We start from the raw sequence: 18,680 nt of genomic DNA, 5'->3' as shown, positions 1-18,680 counted from the left end.
AATACTGCTAGTAAGGTTTCTCAGTGTAAATGTACTAAGTGGAAGACGGCTTTACTCAAGTACAAACAGAAGTGTGAACTTTTGTTTTCTTACTGTACTCAAAACCAATAGTAACCATTTCATTGCTTATGTTTCTTAATACCTAACAGCTATAAAATAGATGTTTTCTGTTAATAGCTTCAAGTTACCTAAGCAAGGGTCCAGTCTCTTTGGCAGCAAGTACCAAAACTTAAATTCCACTCCCTTAAGTTATGCTTAAGTAGATGCTTTTTACAATGCCAAAAGTACAATCATTCACATTTTATTGAATCATTTGGTCATGCTAGAGAGCCAGCCAAGTTTAAATAAAGATGGTGCTGCTGTGTCCTCCTCCTCAGCTGCAAGCTGCCTGAACAGGGAGCCAGGGCGGAACGTCTCTTCTGCTCTTAGAAGGGCAGCAGCTGGGATCTGTTAAATTAGCAAAAGAAAGTCAGTAAACTCCTAGGCTTTCTTCTTTTTAAGCTGGCTTGCATTCAGAGCAGGCTCATTAGTAGCTACATAAAACCAGACCGGGGTGGGGGTGGGGGGTTAATATGTGCAGTTCTCTGTGTAGCAGAGAGAACTGTAGAAACGATCATCCTTGCCTTGAAGCCTTTTGGCGTGTTCAGGAAATTTTACACTTCCCTTGTAGGCTTTTGAGACACAAACACAGTCTGCTGCTCAAAGTGCCTCCTACTCCCAGCTCCACTTACGGCAACCATCAATAACTTCCTAGGTAAGCAGGCAGACATTTTAAGTCCATTTTCTTACCTACAGTAGCTTTCCCTTATTTTGAAAGGCTTACTCTATTACTACAGGGAAGGAGCATCATAATGGCAAGCAGAAAGGGAGGCAGTTTTGCTTATGTAGTAGTGCCTTACATTACCAGTCGGTTCATTTTAGTCTAAAATTAGGTTCATTAAAATGTATGTGCAACATACGTCCAAACATAACCCTGCCATAGCAACAGATGCTTCTGATATTTAACATGTGAATTTCTTTACATACTGAGAACTTTAGACCTCTTTGTCCACCCTTCCCTGCAGCACCTTCTAGGGTGTAGTTGCATGGCAATACAGAAGGAAACCCATGCCAGCTGCTAGTATGCATTCAATTTCTCATATGTAAACTTGGTAAGTTTGACAGCAGCTATCAAGTTCTATGGCTACATAAGCAAGCCTTAGCACAGAAGCCTACAAAGGAGAGGAAGCCACTCAATTCACACATGCATTAATACCCCAGCAAGATTTCTTCAGGGGTTACTTGGTCAGCATCATACTAGAATGAAGGGTACAAGACAGTTAGATTAATCACTCCTTTAACATACCTTGTTATTATTAGAGATAAGCTGTCAATGTGTAAGTCTGTACTAACAACATACGCTAATGTTGCTATCGACTCCTATACACAATTTGACAAACTATTTAACTAATTCATCTTCAAACCTAGAAAAGTATATGCTACTCCTGAAGTGTCCAAAGGAAATTGTGGCATGAGTTTCTGATTTACTTTTTTTTAAAAAAAACCCCAACAACAACACCCTGGGCTCCCTAGGAAAATATTAGCATTAACATTACCAGTGCAACTAAACAGTTGGCAAGAGTGGAGAAAACCATAAGCTAGAATAAAGGAACAAACCTGAGCCTTCTGTTCAGTGTTTCTCATAGCTGATTTAGTCTTGCGTGAGCTTGACATGCTGAGTGGCAACAGCCCAAATCTGAAAAAAAGAAAAAAGTGGTAAGATATTTTGCACCCCCACATGCTTTGTTTCATGGACTTCCTATTGCCTATAGTGTGAGTCACTTACCTGATTTGACTAGATGCTAGAGGTAGGATGTTATGTAATTCTTGAGAAGTTAAATTACTGCTTCGGCTGGTGTACTGATTCTCTGCCCCTGTTAATAAGCCAAACAGGACCTAGAGGAGCACAGAAAAAGGTAATTGCTTGGTTGTGGCGGCAGTACAGTGGTACCTTGGGTTACAGACACTTCAGGTTACAGACTCTGCTAACCCAGAAATAGTACCTCGGGTTAAGAACTTTGCTTCAGGATGCGAATAGAAATCGTGTGGCGGCGGTAGCGGGAGGCCCCATTAGCTAAAGTGGTGTCTCGGGTTAAGAACAGTTTCAGGTTAAGAACGGACCTCTGGAACGAATTAAGTTCTTAACCCAAGGTACCACTGTAGATGCAACTGCCAAGTGCTCAGTGAACCAGAAATAGGATTTATTAGATTGGAAAGCAGCAAAGGAAGTACCCTTAAACAAACACAAGGCAAACTCTTAACGGTCAACCTGGCCATGTGTGTTTAAAACAAACATCCCCCCCCCCCCCCCCCGGATTTCAGGTTCACTTTTATATCACTTGGTGTTAGGTGTTTGTCTACTATGAGGCATGAACTTCCAAGGGTAAAATCCATACAATCTCATGGCATATTTTTGGTTTTGGCTATTCAGGAGACAAACGATGCTTTGATTCTGAATGCTGCAAATAACTGAGAACTATTGGACTGCATGATCAAAGTGTACCCTAAAATGTGCTTACATGCTTATACCACTATCCAACTGTATGCATACACAACCCTTTCCCCCTTGGTTTTCATTATTGTACTGGTTCTACTGTTGCTAAGGAACAAAGTGCAAAAGACCATTTCTATGTGTACAATTTTACCAAGTAAAGCACCCTATCTTTAAGTACAGTAGCCAAACAAAATTGCAACAGTTATGTTCTTTTGCCTGAACTTACAGAGGTCCGCTGCACCAGACGATTAAGGTTGCTGTTTAAGTGTGGTGTAAAGACATCCAAGTCGAAGGGATCTATATAACTTTCCAGAAAGTCTATCTCTTTCTCAATCCTGAAACAGAGGGAGTAAAGCTGATATCGGACAGAGATACATTTTTGACAGTCAACAAGAAAAGATTGATGTGAAAACAAAAAAAGCAGGCATTCAATCACTTTCCAACCATAGTAATGGAATGATTAACAGGATCCTGTGCTGAGCTATTTAAAAGTCCCTTAATTCAGTGAGAACAGAGTTTAACATTTTTAAAGCTACATTCTGGTTTCCAGTTACAGTTGAACCAATGCCTTACAAGCCAGAGGAATAACTTAAAATGTTCCAAATACATTTTATATAGCAAGATGCCCTGTTTCTAATAAGCTGCCTTAATGTAACCTCTCCTTGAAACTACTGAGACTGGAATCACTACTGTGCCCCTGCTAATCTCCTGGTGTGTGTACAGATCTGCAAGATTTCTGACAAGGATTTCTGTTAAATGGCTCCTTATTTAAGAATTGTTCTGTTACAAAACTTTATGCACAGATTACAGATTTCGGGGAGCATCTTGCTACTCATGATTGCTGTTGTGGGCCCTCTTCTAGTGCTCCTTCTTTCTGCAAATGGAAAGAGTGAGATACAGGTTTGCTTGGTTTGTCTCCAGCCAGCCTCATCTGATCTGCATCCAAGTATATACCCTACCCGCTTCAGCGTAATTTATTATCAATCAATGAACAGCACTGAATTTTAGTAAGTAGTGGTTACATTCAGAGCTGGTAGGAAAATATTAAATTACCTAGATTCCGCTCTGCACAGGTGAGAGAAAATAGCTGAGATATCTAGGCAAGCAAGTCTGAGCCTACTAGCCCTGCGTGTAGCCTCACATACACACTGATAATGCAAGGTGACGAGCACAAAGGGTGCAGTAACATTTTGAGGTTTGCAAAGGGAGTAAAAAATAAACCCACTGTTGAAAACACTCAACTCCTGACAGAGCACTGTACCTGGAATCCTGCTTGTTTCTGCTGCCTTTCATATCTTCACTCTTAGTTGTCAGGACTATATTCAGATACCGAAGATCATACAAGAGTTGCAAAGCCCTGTTCTGAGTGATGGGTAACTTCCCTTCTTTCTAGAAACAGGTAGCGGAAGGAAAAATAAGGTTGATTCTTAAGCAAATGCCTAGGCCAGCAGTCCTCACATATATTTAAAGTTTAATCAACAATCACTTTAAGCATCTAGATCATGTGGTCCTGTGCCCAAAATACTAAAAGTAGTCCCCTGATAATCACACTAGTCTGTGAAAATGTTTATTAGGCCCCTGTGAACCTGGATTTTTGTTTTTTTGTTTTCAATCTCATAGCAGAGATAGCCAAAGAATCGCAGCACTTACATACAGAAGGTAGAGCACGGACAGTTGTAGAACATCTCAATTTATTCAGTGTCCCGTATTTTAGAGTTACCTGTAACTGCTTGTGTGCAAGCATGCAAAGTGATCTCACACTGTTACAAACATACAGGTTTTCCCCATGGAATCATACCCTCCCCCATTAAGAACTTCAACTCTATAAGAAATACCCACGTAATCAGACCTGCTCCTGTGGTTGCATCATTCAGATGCTTCCCCATAAAATGTCAGATCATTGCATGGAGAAGGGTCTCCACACAGGGTTCAATTCAACATGTTACTCTTCCAATCATTTCCTCTGTGCAAGTATTTCCGCTTGCCAGACAGAACGCTACCCCTCCCCTCTCCATGCTTGCTTTTTTGAGGGTTCTCCCAACCCGAGCCAATTGGAGGTGGCAGGGGAGCCCTGTTACGTAGGGCTTCTACTGACTGGACTGGTTAGGTGAATCCTGCCCTATGTTAACTGAGCTGCTCTGAGATTGGCTGCCTTCTCTAGAAAAGAGGAAAGCAAGATTAATGCCACAGTCAAACACATACATATTTGTAAGTAGCACCAATTCCAATCAGATTTATTCATGGGCAAAGATGCTATCAGGTTTCTAGTATACTTTTTTAGTACTGACCTGGGAGTTCAAGTGCTGCTATGAACATGTGCAAGGACTAATGGTTTGCTGTGAGCCAACATTATTGATTCTCAGAGTAGGTCCACTGAAATTAACGGACATGACCAATTTAGGCCTATTTTTTTATTATTTACTTGAACATAATAGTTTATTGCTACACAAAAAGGTCTCCAAGCAACGTAACAAAACATTCAGTGGTCTGTTCTGAGTACAACTTGGTTAGTGACAAAACAGTGCAATTAAAGTCCCAAAAGATACACCCTTCGCTTTTTCAACTAGTGAGATGGTCTGAAGGGACAGAATGTGTCACCCTACAAATGTTGTTGAACAACCACTGGCTACACTGACTAGGGCTGATGGGCACTGAGCTCAGCAACATCTATGGGCACCACATTGGCTGCTCCTGCGTTAGAACTTTCCCCATGAGCGAGCCTTGCAAAGCGGGAGCCGATCAATAGTTTTGCTCTTGACAATTAACATTTTTCATTTCCTGGGTTTTCGAATACACACTTGGAGCAGGATTATCAATCTAGTCAAACACTGTGCAGTGGTCCACAGACCCCCAACAACGCACCTTTTCCTGGCTCGTTCCTGACAGTTTTTCATAGCCAGCTAATACTTCAGTCATACAAGTCTTCAGTAGTTCCTGCAAGGTGACCTTGGGAAGGGTATGGCCTCCAACTCGATTGACTTCTTGGCACAAACTGAAGAGGAGGGACTGGACGCACCATGATGGCTGTGAAGAATACCAGTGGTAAAAACATTATGTTTTCTTGAAAGGACAAGTGTTTGTTTTTTACTTTGGCAGCTCCACACTCCTTTTGACAGTGACACTTATCCTGAACTGCATAAAGTGGTATTACAAATCAAGGGTGGCAACTTGTGGCCCTCCAGATGCTGGACTTCAAATCCTATCAGCCCTTGCCAGCATGCTCAGTAGTTAGGGAAGATGGCAGCTATAGTCTAACAACTTCTGGAAGACCACAGGTTAGCCACTCTTGCTATAAATCAACCCCCCATCAGGTTAAGTCTACATACAAAGCTTCTAAACTGTGTTATCAAAATCTATACATTTCTAAGACTCAGCAACACAAGCTGCTACTAAATGTGCCTTCTTAGTATGAATAAATATTACTTAGGGACAAGAAACTGGAAACTTGAAACTGGAGGCAGGTGCTGGATCCTAATGACTGTCATTCCTCTTCTCTAGAGGTATGATCAGGGAAAAAAGAAAATCAAACCAAGTGGCTATCACCCCACTGCACTTTTGTAACATTCCACCATCTTCTCAGAAAAGGCACTGAGGAGATTTGGGCTTCAGTCTCAGCTCTGCTGCTGGGTTATTGGGCACATTTGAGAATCGGTTCCCCTTTCCCTTATGTAAACTGAGAACACTGTACAGACTAACCGTTGGTGTGTATCTTACTGCTTTTTACCCACCTGCACAGGGAGCCGTATCTTGGACTTTACACTGCTTCCAGTCTCAGTCTCTTCTTCAATTTCAATCTCTTCCCAGTTGGTGGCTGTTGCCAGAATGGATCCAGCTTGACCCTTTAACAACGACTGTGTGTACCCCTGAACCAGGACCTAGTGTAAAATACAAATAACAGCAGCAGGAGAGCATCAGAACCAATCTTTTTATGCCCAAGTGAGATTTGGGGCCCATAGGTTGTCAGCATGCAACTATCACAGCATCATTTTTCACATACGAAATTTCTGAAAACTGCCATTTGGCATTCTGGCACCATAAGTGTCCTACCAAATTCCATTCCTTCATTTCAAATCCTTTATTTTATTTTAGTACTATTTCTAACAAAAAATAATCTGTGAAGCAATTTGTTTGGCCTTAGCATGTTGAGAGGCAGACACGGATATGGAGGGAAGCATGGGAAAACAGGCATAATCAGCCTTGATTTTAGCCAAATTCTGCTTTGCTATCTGAGCTAAATGTCATGTCACAGCTCTGGTGAGGAAACATGGAAAAGTCAAGGTTCTTCATTGCATCTAGTAGGATTCAAGACATTTCTGCACACAAGAGAATACTGCTCAGACATTTTCCTGCCTTTTTACAATCTGTTGCAGATTTCAAACATCTAGTAACAGGGTCCCCACAAACCAAGGGATGGCAAGGTTTACCTTGCTTGGACCTGATCGGTCCCACAGAGATCCGTCTGTGGGCCGGATCGCACACACTCCTGCAATTTCTGGCATCTGTGCATGCGCAGACATGATTTCCAGCACCGCTGAAGCGAGTCGCTGTGCCAGTTTAGTGCAGTGAGCCGGGACTCGCTGAGCAGGTGGCTCGGTTCTGCGGCAGCTCATGGGCCAGTTAAATGGCCTCCATGGACCGCTTCCGGCCCAGGGGCCGCACGTTGCTGACCCCTGCCACAAACGAAGAAAGCATTTGTTCTTATGGTAAGGTGGGAAGCATTGGATGCAGTAAAAAAACAAACCAAAGCACAAGAGGAAAGGGATATTCCACCACCTTCAAGACAGAAACTCACTTTAGCAACAGCTGTGCTCCAAATCCGATAGGCAGACAGGCTATCCTTCAGCAGCCGTTCTTTTAATTCTTGCCATTTAGTCTTTATGGGATTCACCTCTTGAGTTTTCCCTTTCCCAACCTTTTTCAAAGGCCAAGGCTCCCTCAGAACACTTTCTGTGTAACCTGATTTACCCAGAATGCACTGCTTCAAATGCGGGCATAACTCCCCCAACGATCGGCAGAGCCGTGCCATGAAGAGAACGGTGTTGATTTTGGGGTTGTGCAAAGCGTCTGCACATCCTTGAAGTACGTCCTGAGCCTGATGCAGCTCTTCCCTAACACAACCCAGCACATAATCCACACAGCCGATGCAGTGGCTGCGCAACAGTTCTTCTACTGTGCCTGCATCAGCAAACCTGTCAAAGGCAGAGTTCCTGGGTTGCACACGCAGAGCATCCTTAGGCAGAGAGGAGTCAGAGGGCAAGTAGGACAGAAGGTCCTCCAACTTGGCCTTCAGCTTGGAATCCAGAGCGCTGCAGAAGCTTTGAACTCGTGGGCTGTGGGCCTGGGCCTTCATGGATAACCCACTCTTGGTGAACGGACTGCGGTTTGCCACACTGATCCAGGCTGCATCGGGTGGCAAGTCATTTGGATTCTCTGACCATAAGAAAGAGGCCATGTTATGTTCAAATAGCATATGTTTGTTGTGGGCAGATGCATCAACCTTAGCTTCAAGCTCCTGTACAGACACAACAAGGAGCTCCTTGGAGCTGCTGGAGATGTCATCAAATCCTTCCTTTGTCAGCGTCTGGAAAAGAAAAACTCATTACACAGAGACAAAAGCTGGTGCATCACCACAGACCCAACCAGAAGCATGGGAATGCTTTTAAGATATAGCAGGAAATGGCAGGGTACACACAAACTCCAACATTCAGGTTTTGAGGAATGTCCTTGAGATCTGCCCCCCCCCTTAACCCCCAAGGTTCTTCCCAAAGTTCCACTCAAAATTGATGTCAAAGGAACCAATGCAGTTAAACCAAGTTGGAAAAGTGGTAAGCATAAAAAGTATATTGCTACCAAATATGCAGTCAAATGGGTTTCTGATCTCTAGAAAGTAAAGATGAAGATGTATCCAGGTACAAAGGATACATATATTGTAATTATATCCAATTGTTATAAGAATAATTTCATCCAGCGTGGGTTAGGAGGAAACAGGAGCTTATGGGTGCTTTAGTATTTTGCTACAAATGATAAGAATCAGATGATAGTTCTATTCTGAACAAAGTTCCCTTTACACATAAAGAAAACCAGAGTGGAAATTTCCTAATACATCACAAACATCTCTGAACTAGTCCTACACAGGAGTAGCTATTGTCCAAAACCAAAAAGCTCAATTACCATGGCAAATAATATTTTTGCTTAGTTTGTTAACCTTTAAGCTACCTAGCCCAACTGTGACAATATTTTACCTGTAATCTGTCCAAGAAAAGCTGTTGTAACAAATCTTCCCAAAAAAAGATGGGTTTGTCAAGGAGTCGGTGACATACTGTCTCCCAGTTCTGACTCATGGACTCACTGGTGAGCAGTTCCCACACAGCATCACGAATTCCAGCCAGACCTTTAAGGCTCTTCACATAAACCAGCAAATTTGTGATCCCAGATCTGATGTCATCATTGCACCTGAAAGAAATGCTAAATGAGTCGCTGCCTGAAGGACTCTCTTGGGAGTTACTTTTCCCTGCACAATAATTGCAGAGCCACTACTTCTTCCTGCATAGTAATTAAAAGCTGCATTGAAAAATACTCATCTGCTTACGTGAATTGTGGCCTTTACTGAATCATGTAAAACAGGGGTCAAAGAGCGCAGCTAGGAGCCAATGTGATGGCAAAGAGTAAGAATAAACTCACACTCTCCCTGAACAAAGGATGATGGGTAGGTGAAGTGTCACAATCTTGTAAATACAGATAAAATTATGAAGAACTCAAAATAGGCACTTATCTTTCACTAGTGTTTTAACACAGCAGTGTTCTCAGGAAGAGAGTTCAAATATATTGAGCCTCCACTTTTGTGGTGACTGGAGCATAAGAGGAAGAGTACCCTTTTAAATTATCACGACAAAGAGTATAAATAAGAGTTCAAATGTCCACCTTGCAGTGACAGAAAACTAAAGCACAATATTTGGGTGGTAGGGTGGAGCAACTAAAATGACTTTCCATTGCTGCACCTTACCCAGAACTGAAATTGGGCAGGACAAAGACAAGGATGGGACTGTGCAGGTGCACTGACGGGAATGCCGGATTGGCTTCACCTGTAAACCTGTGGACCCCAATCTGACCAAGGTAAGGTACAATGATGCTGAGAAGGCAGCACTACCTGGCTAGTTAGGGCTGTCAGATGGACCAGAATTATCCCAGAGTGAACCCAGAGGCAGCAGGAAGCAAATGAGACCAGCAGAAGGCCATACTCCACAATAGTTAGGGTGCTACGAAATATCTAGGTACACTTTTGAAAGCTGCATCTTTTTCTTAATTTGTTCAATCTATGAAATTCAGGTAATCAGTACCAACCACCAGTGCTTTTTTTCTGGGGGGATGCAGGGGTATGCATACCCCTAAACATTTTGTGAATCTAATGGGAGAAGAAACTGAAAATTTTAATTTTTTTAGTTTCTTCTGTAGCACAGTTCCGCTGCTACCCCCGATGGCGACCTCATTTCCTGCCATGATGTTTCCTGAGTCTCAGGCGGAATGAGAGTACACCTAAACATTTTTTTTAGGAAAAAAGCACTGCCAACCACAATGATTTTCACACAAAGAGTTTTACCCAAGTCTACAATGGACCAGGCAATGTGCTTTTCAAGTGGATCATGATGGCAAAGCTAGTTCCTCAGACTCACATATTGATCCATTTCTGAAGTGTATCTCTAAGGTAATCCTGGCTAATAGGATGTGCCAGAGTTCTGAGTGTTGGCTGGAATTCTGCGATGGAAGATGGCAAATATTTGAATGAGCTGCTCAGCTTGGTTTCTTCCTTCAAAGTTGTGATGCCCTTACCTAGGGGAGAAGAGAGGTCAGGCTACTGAGGATTAAACTAGGCCCTGACCAACGATAACATGGTAATTTTGCATAGTCCCTACCAGTTTTGCTGCTCACCTGCTGGATGCTGGCTTGTGATGGTCTCCAGGGTTGAGAAGAGCAAGCCACAGGGAAGAGATGGGTCTGAAGGCATTCCCTCTGGCAGGGAATAGAAGAGGGCATGTGCTTGATACAGGGTTGTGGCTAGCAGCTCCACCAAGGAACAAACTTGTGCTTTAATGCCAGCATCTGGTTAAAAAAAAAAAAGCCAGTGAATAATAGCAGCCATTTTGCAAGGTAGAAGTATTGTGCTCATAGACAAGCACTTTCTTCTGCATTGCAACTGCTGCCCTGGGTTGTAAAGACAAAAAGTATCATTTGATGGTTAACATATTTCCATATCCTCAAAATTCAACTGGGGGGGGGGAGAGGAGAAACAGCAGTTTTAAAATGTTATCCAAACAACCACCACAATTTAAGAAGGATGTTGACAAGCTAGAACATGTGCAGAAGAGGGCAACCAAGATGATCAAGGGTTTGGAAACTAATCCTTATGAGGAGCGCTTGAAGCAGCTGGGTATGTTTAGCCTGGAAAAGAGGAGACTGAGAGGAGATATGATAGCCATTTTCAAATATCTTAAGGGCTGTGACATAGAAGAGGGAGCATGCTTGTTTTCTCCTGGAGGGCAGGACTCGAGGCAATGGCTTCAAGTGACAAGAAAGTAGATTTATGACTAAACAAGTGGAAAAACCTTCTGAAAGTAAGAGCTGTTGGGCAGTGGAGCAGACTCCCATGAGAGGTAGTCAACTATCCTTCCTTGGAGGTTTTTTAGCAGTGATTGGATGGCCATCAGTCATGGATGCTTTAGCTGAGATTCCTGCATTGCAGGGAGTTGGACTAGATGACCCTTGTGTCCCTTCCAACTCTTAAGATTCTAACTTTAACAATTCTCCCCCCCCAAAAAAAACTCAATTTATCTCTAATGCAAACTTAGGTGTTCCTGCAGGCAACAGAATTAAGTGGACACCAGTACTCAATCTAGCGCTGACTCACCTTCATGCAGATGACTTAAGGACTAATCATACTGCTATTATCTCAGCTACCTCTGCTGCTGAGGCTATGAATTTACCGTATTTCTCGCACCATAGGATGCACTTTTTCCCTCCTAAAAAGCAAGGGAAAATGTGTATGCGTCCTATGGAGCGAATGCAGGGGGGAGGCAGGCGGGAAAAGCCCCCAAAAGCCGCACACAAGCTTCATGCGCTCTTTTCTCCAGGAGGGAGAAGGGACTGACTGGCCGCATCAGTCCCTTCTCCCTCCTCGGGGAAAAGCCCCCAAGAGCGGCGCCCTCTTTAAAGGCTGTGCGGCTCCTGCGGGCTTTTCTACGAGGTGGGGGAATCCCGCCACTTCCCAGAAAAGCCAGGAGAAGCCGCGCAGCCCCTTTAAAGAGCGTGCGGCTTCTGCGGGAGGTGGGGGAAGCTGCAGCAGATTCCCTCCTCCCGGGCTCCCTTTGAAGCGGCAATGTGGGAGGGGAACAGCTTACACTCGTGTAAGCAGCTCCTCTCCCACTTTCCTCCTTCAAAGCAACTACGGAGGAGGGAAGGAAGGGGACCATGGATCCTCCGCTGCTCGAGGCTGCAGTGGATTCCATCCTCCCGGGCTCCCTTTGAAGCAGGAAAGTGGGAGGGGAGCAGCTTACACTCATGTAAGCAGCTCCTCTCCCACTTTCCTGCTTCAAAGTGGAGGGAATCCACTGCAGTTGCGAGCAGAGGATCCATGGCTCCACTTCCTTCCCTCGAAGCAGGGTGCGGGGGTGCAGGGGGAAAAGAGGGCAGGAAATAGATGCTGGGCAGAAAGACACAACCACACTTTGACCACTGGAAAGTCCACCTCAGCCTCCCCAGATTTCCACTGAGACGGCCAGGCTAATCTTGATGGCCATAAGTCAGGCTCAGCATTATTAACTGGACTTAGATAAGCCATGGTTCCCCTTCCTACCCTCCTCTGAGGCTTGATTTAAAGCAGAAAAGCAGACAGGAGCTGCCCGCTTTGCTGCTTTAAATAGTTTAGTGCAACATTTGATTCAGAATATTTTTTTCCGTATTTTCCTCCTCTAAAAACTAGGTGCGCCCTATGTTCAGGTGCGCCCTATGGAGCGAAAAATACGGGTATTTAAGATTTTGACTGAAAGGTTGCAAGACCACTTGAAAACTGAGATCAAGAACAGTGGCTCAAGAAGCTTGATCAGATCTTCCAGCTGGTTCGACAAAGAGTGCAAGCAGGCTAAAAGCCAGCTGAAGAGAGATTACCATAAATATAGGAGCTCTAATTTACCCCTCTTAATTAATGAATATGTCACCCTCAGACAGAAGTATAAACTGCTGCTAAGATGGGAAAAAAACAGGAAGTAGAAAAACACGCTTGGCATATCTTAATAAAGGCCCCTCATGATAAGGACATCTGCCTCTTCTGGCATACAATATCAGGCCTGCTGGAGAATACTTGTAATGTTCCAGTGTGTACTATCAGATGCAATATTATCACTCTATCATGGGCAGGATGATGAGGTCAACCAAAAACCAGAATCTTTGGAAAACTTACCAGACTGGCCTCCAGTATCTATGACTGAGGCTAAGAACCTTAATTTCACAGTTTATAAATAATAAAGCACCAGGCATAGACTATTTGCCCCCAGAACTGCTGAAATCTAACATCAATTGATGGGCCTCCCTGCTGGCAGTAATATTTTCACTTATTGATTCATCTGGGTTATTTCCTGAAGTTTGGGCCACAGTGGTAGTCATCCCTACATTCAAAAAAGGCCTTACATCCGATCCGGCTAGTTAATAGACCCTTCTAGATATTACTTCTACTTTAGGATTAGAAATACATGAATATTGCTGTGAAATAATCCCAAAATCTCAAGTGAACTACTGTTAGTGACTTCTCCAAAGACAAGGCAGATATATAGCCATTACTTTATTAATGGGGTGGGGAAACACTGACATCTCTGAAACCAATAAATTGCCACTGACATTTATTCAGTGTAGGAATAAGTCTGCTTAGTGTCCATCTGATGGAAGAAACAAAGGTTCAGGGAAGTGGCCTGAAATGGTACAGTGATACCTCTGGATATGGTTTTAATTCATTCTGGGGTCCGTGCGCACCCCAAAACATTTGTAACCAGAAGTGCCTGTTCTGCACAGGTGCACGTGGTGGTAGCCTGCTTCTGCGCAGGGGTCAAAATCCTTCCCATTATTTCTGGGTTTGCCGCGTGCGTATCCTGTAGGATACGCAACAAGGGCAGTACGTAACCTGAGGTTACTGCACACTGATTTAGATGAAAATTTCACTTGCACTCACCATGATGGGGCTGATCCAGAAGCTGCTGAATTGCAGATTTCCTGGCCAGCAGGAAGTCAGCAAGAGCCTGGCGTGGAGAACTCCCCTCAAGAAGCATGGCTGAACACAATGCCTCTGCTACGGCTTGGTCCAAAACGGTCTGGCATTTCAGTAGCAACTTGCTCTCATGTAGGATTGTTGACCTAATTGGTAGACAAAGGAGGCACCGTCAAGAGGTGTGCTGTGCAACACTCAATGAAGAAATGTAAAGTTCAAAACAAGAATCAGTGGTGGGAAATGATAGCTTAGAGCTATTTTACTTCTCTTGCCTAACTGAAGGGAGCTTTGGGTGAATAATAACTCGGATCTATGTTAATAGACTAAAATGTGATATTAAAGCTATTATGCTGTGGATGCAAACCCCTTTCATCAGCGTGGCTAGGAACAATTCCAGTTTGCTCCTCTCTTCCTAGAATTGCCTTCAGCAGCAGCCATTCCAATTGGCCACATATTAGAAAAGGGCAAGTTAGTAAAAGCGTCATACACCATCAGCTCAGCTGGTCCCTCTTCCCAAAACTGTTTCCTGCAGTGACCATACTGCCAGGTAATTATGTAACTCCATTATGTACAGTATGAAAGAGATGGCACTCAACTGCACAATCCTGTTCAGAAGTAAGTCCTACTTAATTCTTGGAGCTTACTCAAAGGCAAATGGGTACAGAACTGCAGCAGGTATATGCTTATCTTCCTTTTCACTCTATTTTTTATTTTCTTTTAAAAAATATGTCTGTTAGATTTTTTTAAACCATCACTATATCCAACATTTTTAGTGCTTTGGCAGGAAAGTGGCATATGTGGAGTACACATTTCATAAAGCCAACAGCAATAAGGGTCAGAGATAGACCTAAATATAATGTACAGTCCCAAAGGTTCCTGATCTTCTTCCTTCTCCCAAAAGTATTAGATAAAAAAACCTAAACAAAGAACACCAATCTAGATGGACAACCAAATCTAACACAGCATACTAATTTTAGGCTTATCATCAATCCTCCGAGGGAACGCATTACAACCAGCAGAATGACCTGAAGCAAGTGTCTAGAGTGGATGCAATCCATTTAGAAGATTGTGTGTGTATGTGTTGTGTGTGTGTGTGTGTGTGTGTGTGTGTGTGTGTGTGTGTGTAAAGTAAGCAATCAATATTCATGTGAAATGTCCAACTCAAACATCAGGGAAGTTTTAATAAATGGCTCTGGTGCAACCAAAACAAACTTCTCCCAGATTCTACAGTAATTTGCATGCATAACATAATCCAAAAGCTAGGGCTAAGCAATACATAGCTCCAGATAGTCTCCGCAATGGAGTCAACCATATTTTCGACTTAGCCATAAGGCAGAGGAGCTGTTGCAGAAACTGACTGGAGCTGCAGCTTCTAAACCAGAAATGTGTATGTACCCATTTACTCACACACCTGCTTCTGTTGCAATGTCAGAACTTTTGCCAGCCCTCAGGAGCCTATCCAATCACCAACACACACTTGGTTCAGTTTTCCATAAGGAAAGCAAGAGATAAAACTGAACACATCCAAGAGACTAATTTTTCAGGGGCAACTCGGGAAACAATTTGAATATTGTTTGTTTAATTTTTTTGAACTCTCTACTTCCTTGTAGAGGTTCAACAGCCAAGCTATGCAGCTTAAGCATACACTCACCTTAAGCATACACTCATCGCCGCTGGGTTTTAAAGTTTTAAGAACTGCACCCATTTATTGCTTGTCATAAATCCTTCACAACAATGGGTGGTAGAAATCAGATAGTAGAGATTCTCAGAATATTATGGAAACTGACAGATTTGCAGTTAAAATACCTTATTCTGTGCTTAGTGACAAAACTGCAGGACTATAGTTCTCTAAGCTACTTAGCAGCATCTTTTGTGTCTCTGATACCATTTCTAAGTCCAAGTTCTTGGGAGAGAAAGGCCTACTGTTCAAAAAAAGCCTTTTAAAATTAATATTAAATTTTTTATCTCACTTTCCACAAAGGCACGCAAAGCAGCTAACAGCATTTGCGGTAACATTTCACAGCAACTAAAACATTCTAGTTGTTTTCGAGGGCAGCCCTGTAGTTAAGTGTGTTACTGTAATCCAATCATGATGCAGCTAATGCATCACAGCAACAAGATGAGCAAAGCTAGAAAAAGAAGAAATTGGCTGGCTACTTACCGGAAATGGCTAGCTGCAGCTACTTGTCGTGCAAGGATAGGAAAACGTGCCAGAATTGGGCTGTAGCTGCTGCCAGAAGAATCCAGCTGCAGGAGGCGCTGGAGGTGGCAGCATAGCAGGTACAACTGGGTGGCATATAAGTACTGAGAGGATTCCATAGCACTCCAGATTTTCTCAGGAATCTGCAGTAGTAGTTGGATCTGTGCTGCCAAACAGTAGAACTTCTCCTGTGACTGGCGTACTGCCTAGGTAGGGAAAAATACGTGCACCCTATGAAATAAATTGATGCACATACAGAAACTACTGGAGCATGGATTGAAAGCGTTTTGAAAAAGAGGAGATGTTGCTAGCATATATTCAGAATTATAGTTCATCTAACTATATGCCACAGGGTTTGTTATATTAAGTGCACAGTATACCCATGTTTACTAACTCAAAAAGGACAAAAGATTCCCGCAGGAGCTGTACTAATAGATAAGCAACATGGGTAGCTAGCTACTTATAAGAAAGTTTATAATACGATCATGGAGGTTAAGGTATAAGTTAACATAATACATATCAGTTCTCTTTGCTACAGGGGCAAAAGTAGGCTTTATTTCACCGGGAACCAAGACCCAGTTTGGCACACAAACACCACATATTTGCAAATGCACAAACACAGGCTGGAAGCCTCAATGGTGCCCTTCTGGAGGCTTCACCCAGGGCAAAAACCCCAGCTAGTTCCCACCTCTGTTTTGCTTTCTTGGCTCTGCTTTGCTTTATTAATCTTTTACTTTGGAACGCTTACCCAGGAGCTCACCCATCAAAACACTGATCAAACTAACTCACTTTTCAAGTTTTAAATGATGTAACAGCTTCGCATTTACCCAGATCATTTTCTGAATGATTCCAGTGCTATTTTCCTAGAAAAAAAGGTGCCAGAACCCACCATGAACACCTCCCTTGTTCTCTTAAGAATGGCAATGGCGCCCACCTGAGAGGTGACAGAACTGAGTTCTGGCTGAAAAAATAAAACCCTGCCTGAACCTGTAGTGCGCTTACGTCTTCTCCTGCTTCCTCATACATTTTGATGGGTAGAATGTCTCTAACTAGCAAAGTTAACTGTTAATTAACGGGGGGGGGGGGGGAGAGAGAGAGAGACAAAGGAAACCCCAAGCAGACACAAGTTTGGGAAACACTGCTTTAAACAACGTAACAGCTTCACATTGCCCCAGATAATTTCCTGAACCGCCTACAATGCACTTACAGCTTATCCTGCTTCCTCAATAGGGTAGGAAGCTTCTAATGAACAAAGGCGATTGTTAATGAATTGGGGGACCCCCCCCCCAGCGGGTAGTCTAGTGCTTCTCAAACCTGAGTCCCCAGCAGTTGTTGAGACTGCAACTCCCATCCTCCCTAGCCAGCAGGTCAGGGGTAGTAGGAGTTGTAGTCCAAAAACAGCAAGGTGTAGCCATGTCCTCCTTGTGGGGTGTGTATGTGTGTATATATGCATATATGTGTGTGCGCGCGCGTGTGTATGTATGTATGTATACACACACACACAAACATACATATAAACTATAAACACACACACACGTGTTTATATATATATATTATAACCGTGACACCCCCATTCAACAACTTTGGTGTATCCCCTTTATAAAAACAAAAAAAGCTCAGCAACTTTGCCTGCAAACCCCCCACCCACCCCGAACCAAAAAATAAATAAATCCATGAGATTGGGAAGCAGTGTATTAAACGACGTAATGGCTTCCCAATCACCTCAGACCATTTCCTGAACCTGTGATGCACTTACGGGAGTTGTAGTCCACCCACAGCAGCTGGCGGGAGCCAGGTTTAAGACACCCCCCCCCCACACACACACGCCCTCCCCCCACCGCGCCCCTCAGCAAGTCCCCACCTCAACCGCCGGCCTCCGCGCGGCGGGCTGGCCGTTATGAGGGGCGCCGCCCCCTCCGGCGCGTCCCTTGGCCCGCCGCTGCTGCAGCCCCCGCACGGCCTCCACGAGGTGCTCGGCGCTGAGCCGCATCTCGGCGATGGTGTCGGCGGCCTCGATGAGGTCCCGGTAGCGCTCGCCGACCATCTGCCGGAGCTCCTCCCGCTTGCCCTCGATGCCCGCGCGGACCTGCCGCTCCACGGCCCTCAGCTCCGCCACCGCGTGCGCCTCGAAGAGCGACTCGGCCGCCCCCGGGCCGCCCCGCTTCAGGGCGTCCAGCGCCGCCGCCTCGGCAGACGCCGTCGCCGCCATCGCCGTCGTCCCGCCGCCGCCTTTCCCTCAACCGGAACGGGCCGCGTCGCCTCCCGCCTCCCACTTCTGACGTGTCAGCGTCTGCCATCTTTGACAGGGGCAAGGGCGCTTCTCGGCCCGGAAGGGCAGGCGAGATTTCCACTAGTTCAGCCTCGCGGGCGCCATCTTTGTGTAGGGCAGAGTCGTTGTCTCTCGGCTCTTAAAGGGAACCGAGCGTCTTCCGAACTCAATATTATTTCGTTTGTAGATGAAACTGTAGACGAGGCACAGATTAAAATCTGCAAAACAAGATATATATAGATATAGATATAGATATAGATATAGATATAGATATAGATTAGATATAGATATAGATATTATTTCATAAATGTTTAAAAAATCCTAAAATTTATGCACCACTTAAAAGGACCCCAAAGCGGTTTACAGAAAAGATAAAGCAGTGAAATCAAGAAAGAGTCACAACCATGCTTTAAAACATACAATAAGGTAA

The 18,680-nt window shown here is 44.0% G+C and overlaps 1 protein-coding gene across 4 annotated transcripts; it reads right to left on the bottom strand.

The window, feature by feature from the left end:
* Nucleotides 1-285: 285 nt before the first annotated feature.
* COG1 (component of oligomeric golgi complex 1) lies at nucleotides 286-18,386 on the bottom strand. 4 transcript variants are annotated; one of them, XM_083727450.1, is made up of 15 exons: nucleotides 17,843-18,358; nucleotides 15,943-16,187; nucleotides 13,746-13,927; nucleotides 10,460-10,630; nucleotides 10,204-10,360; nucleotides 8,776-8,986; nucleotides 7,326-8,114; nucleotides 6,262-6,408; nucleotides 5,396-5,557; nucleotides 3,795-3,922; nucleotides 2,760-2,868; nucleotides 1,826-1,935; nucleotides 1,657-1,735; nucleotides 1,256-1,296; nucleotides 286-447 (listed from the first exon to the last, which is right to left on the bottom strand). In XM_083727450.1, exons 1-15 carry the CDS (start codon nucleotides 18,188-18,190, stop codon nucleotides 426-428), a joined length of 2,901 nt encoding a protein of 966 aa, XP_083583576.1. In that variant the 5' UTR covers nucleotides 18,191-18,358; the 3' UTR covers nucleotides 286-425. The 4 variants fall into 4 exon arrangements, with proteins under 4 accessions (XP_083583576.1, XP_083583578.1, XP_083583575.1 ...); XM_083727452.1 differs by having other exon boundaries at nucleotides 17,738-17,896; XM_083727449.1 differs by lacking the exon at nucleotides 1,256-1,296 and having other exon boundaries at nucleotides 17,843-18,386.
* Nucleotides 18,387-18,680: the final 294 nt, after the last annotated feature.

This window comes from Podarcis gaigeae (genome assembly GCF_964106915.1).
Source record: "Podarcis gaigeae genome assembly, chromosome: 2".
Taxonomy (NCBI): domain Eukaryota; kingdom Metazoa; phylum Chordata; class Lepidosauria; order Squamata; family Lacertidae; genus Podarcis; species Podarcis gaigeae.
Note: the sequence above shows the minus strand (reverse complement) of the source record. Positions and strands in the feature narration are given on the sequence as shown.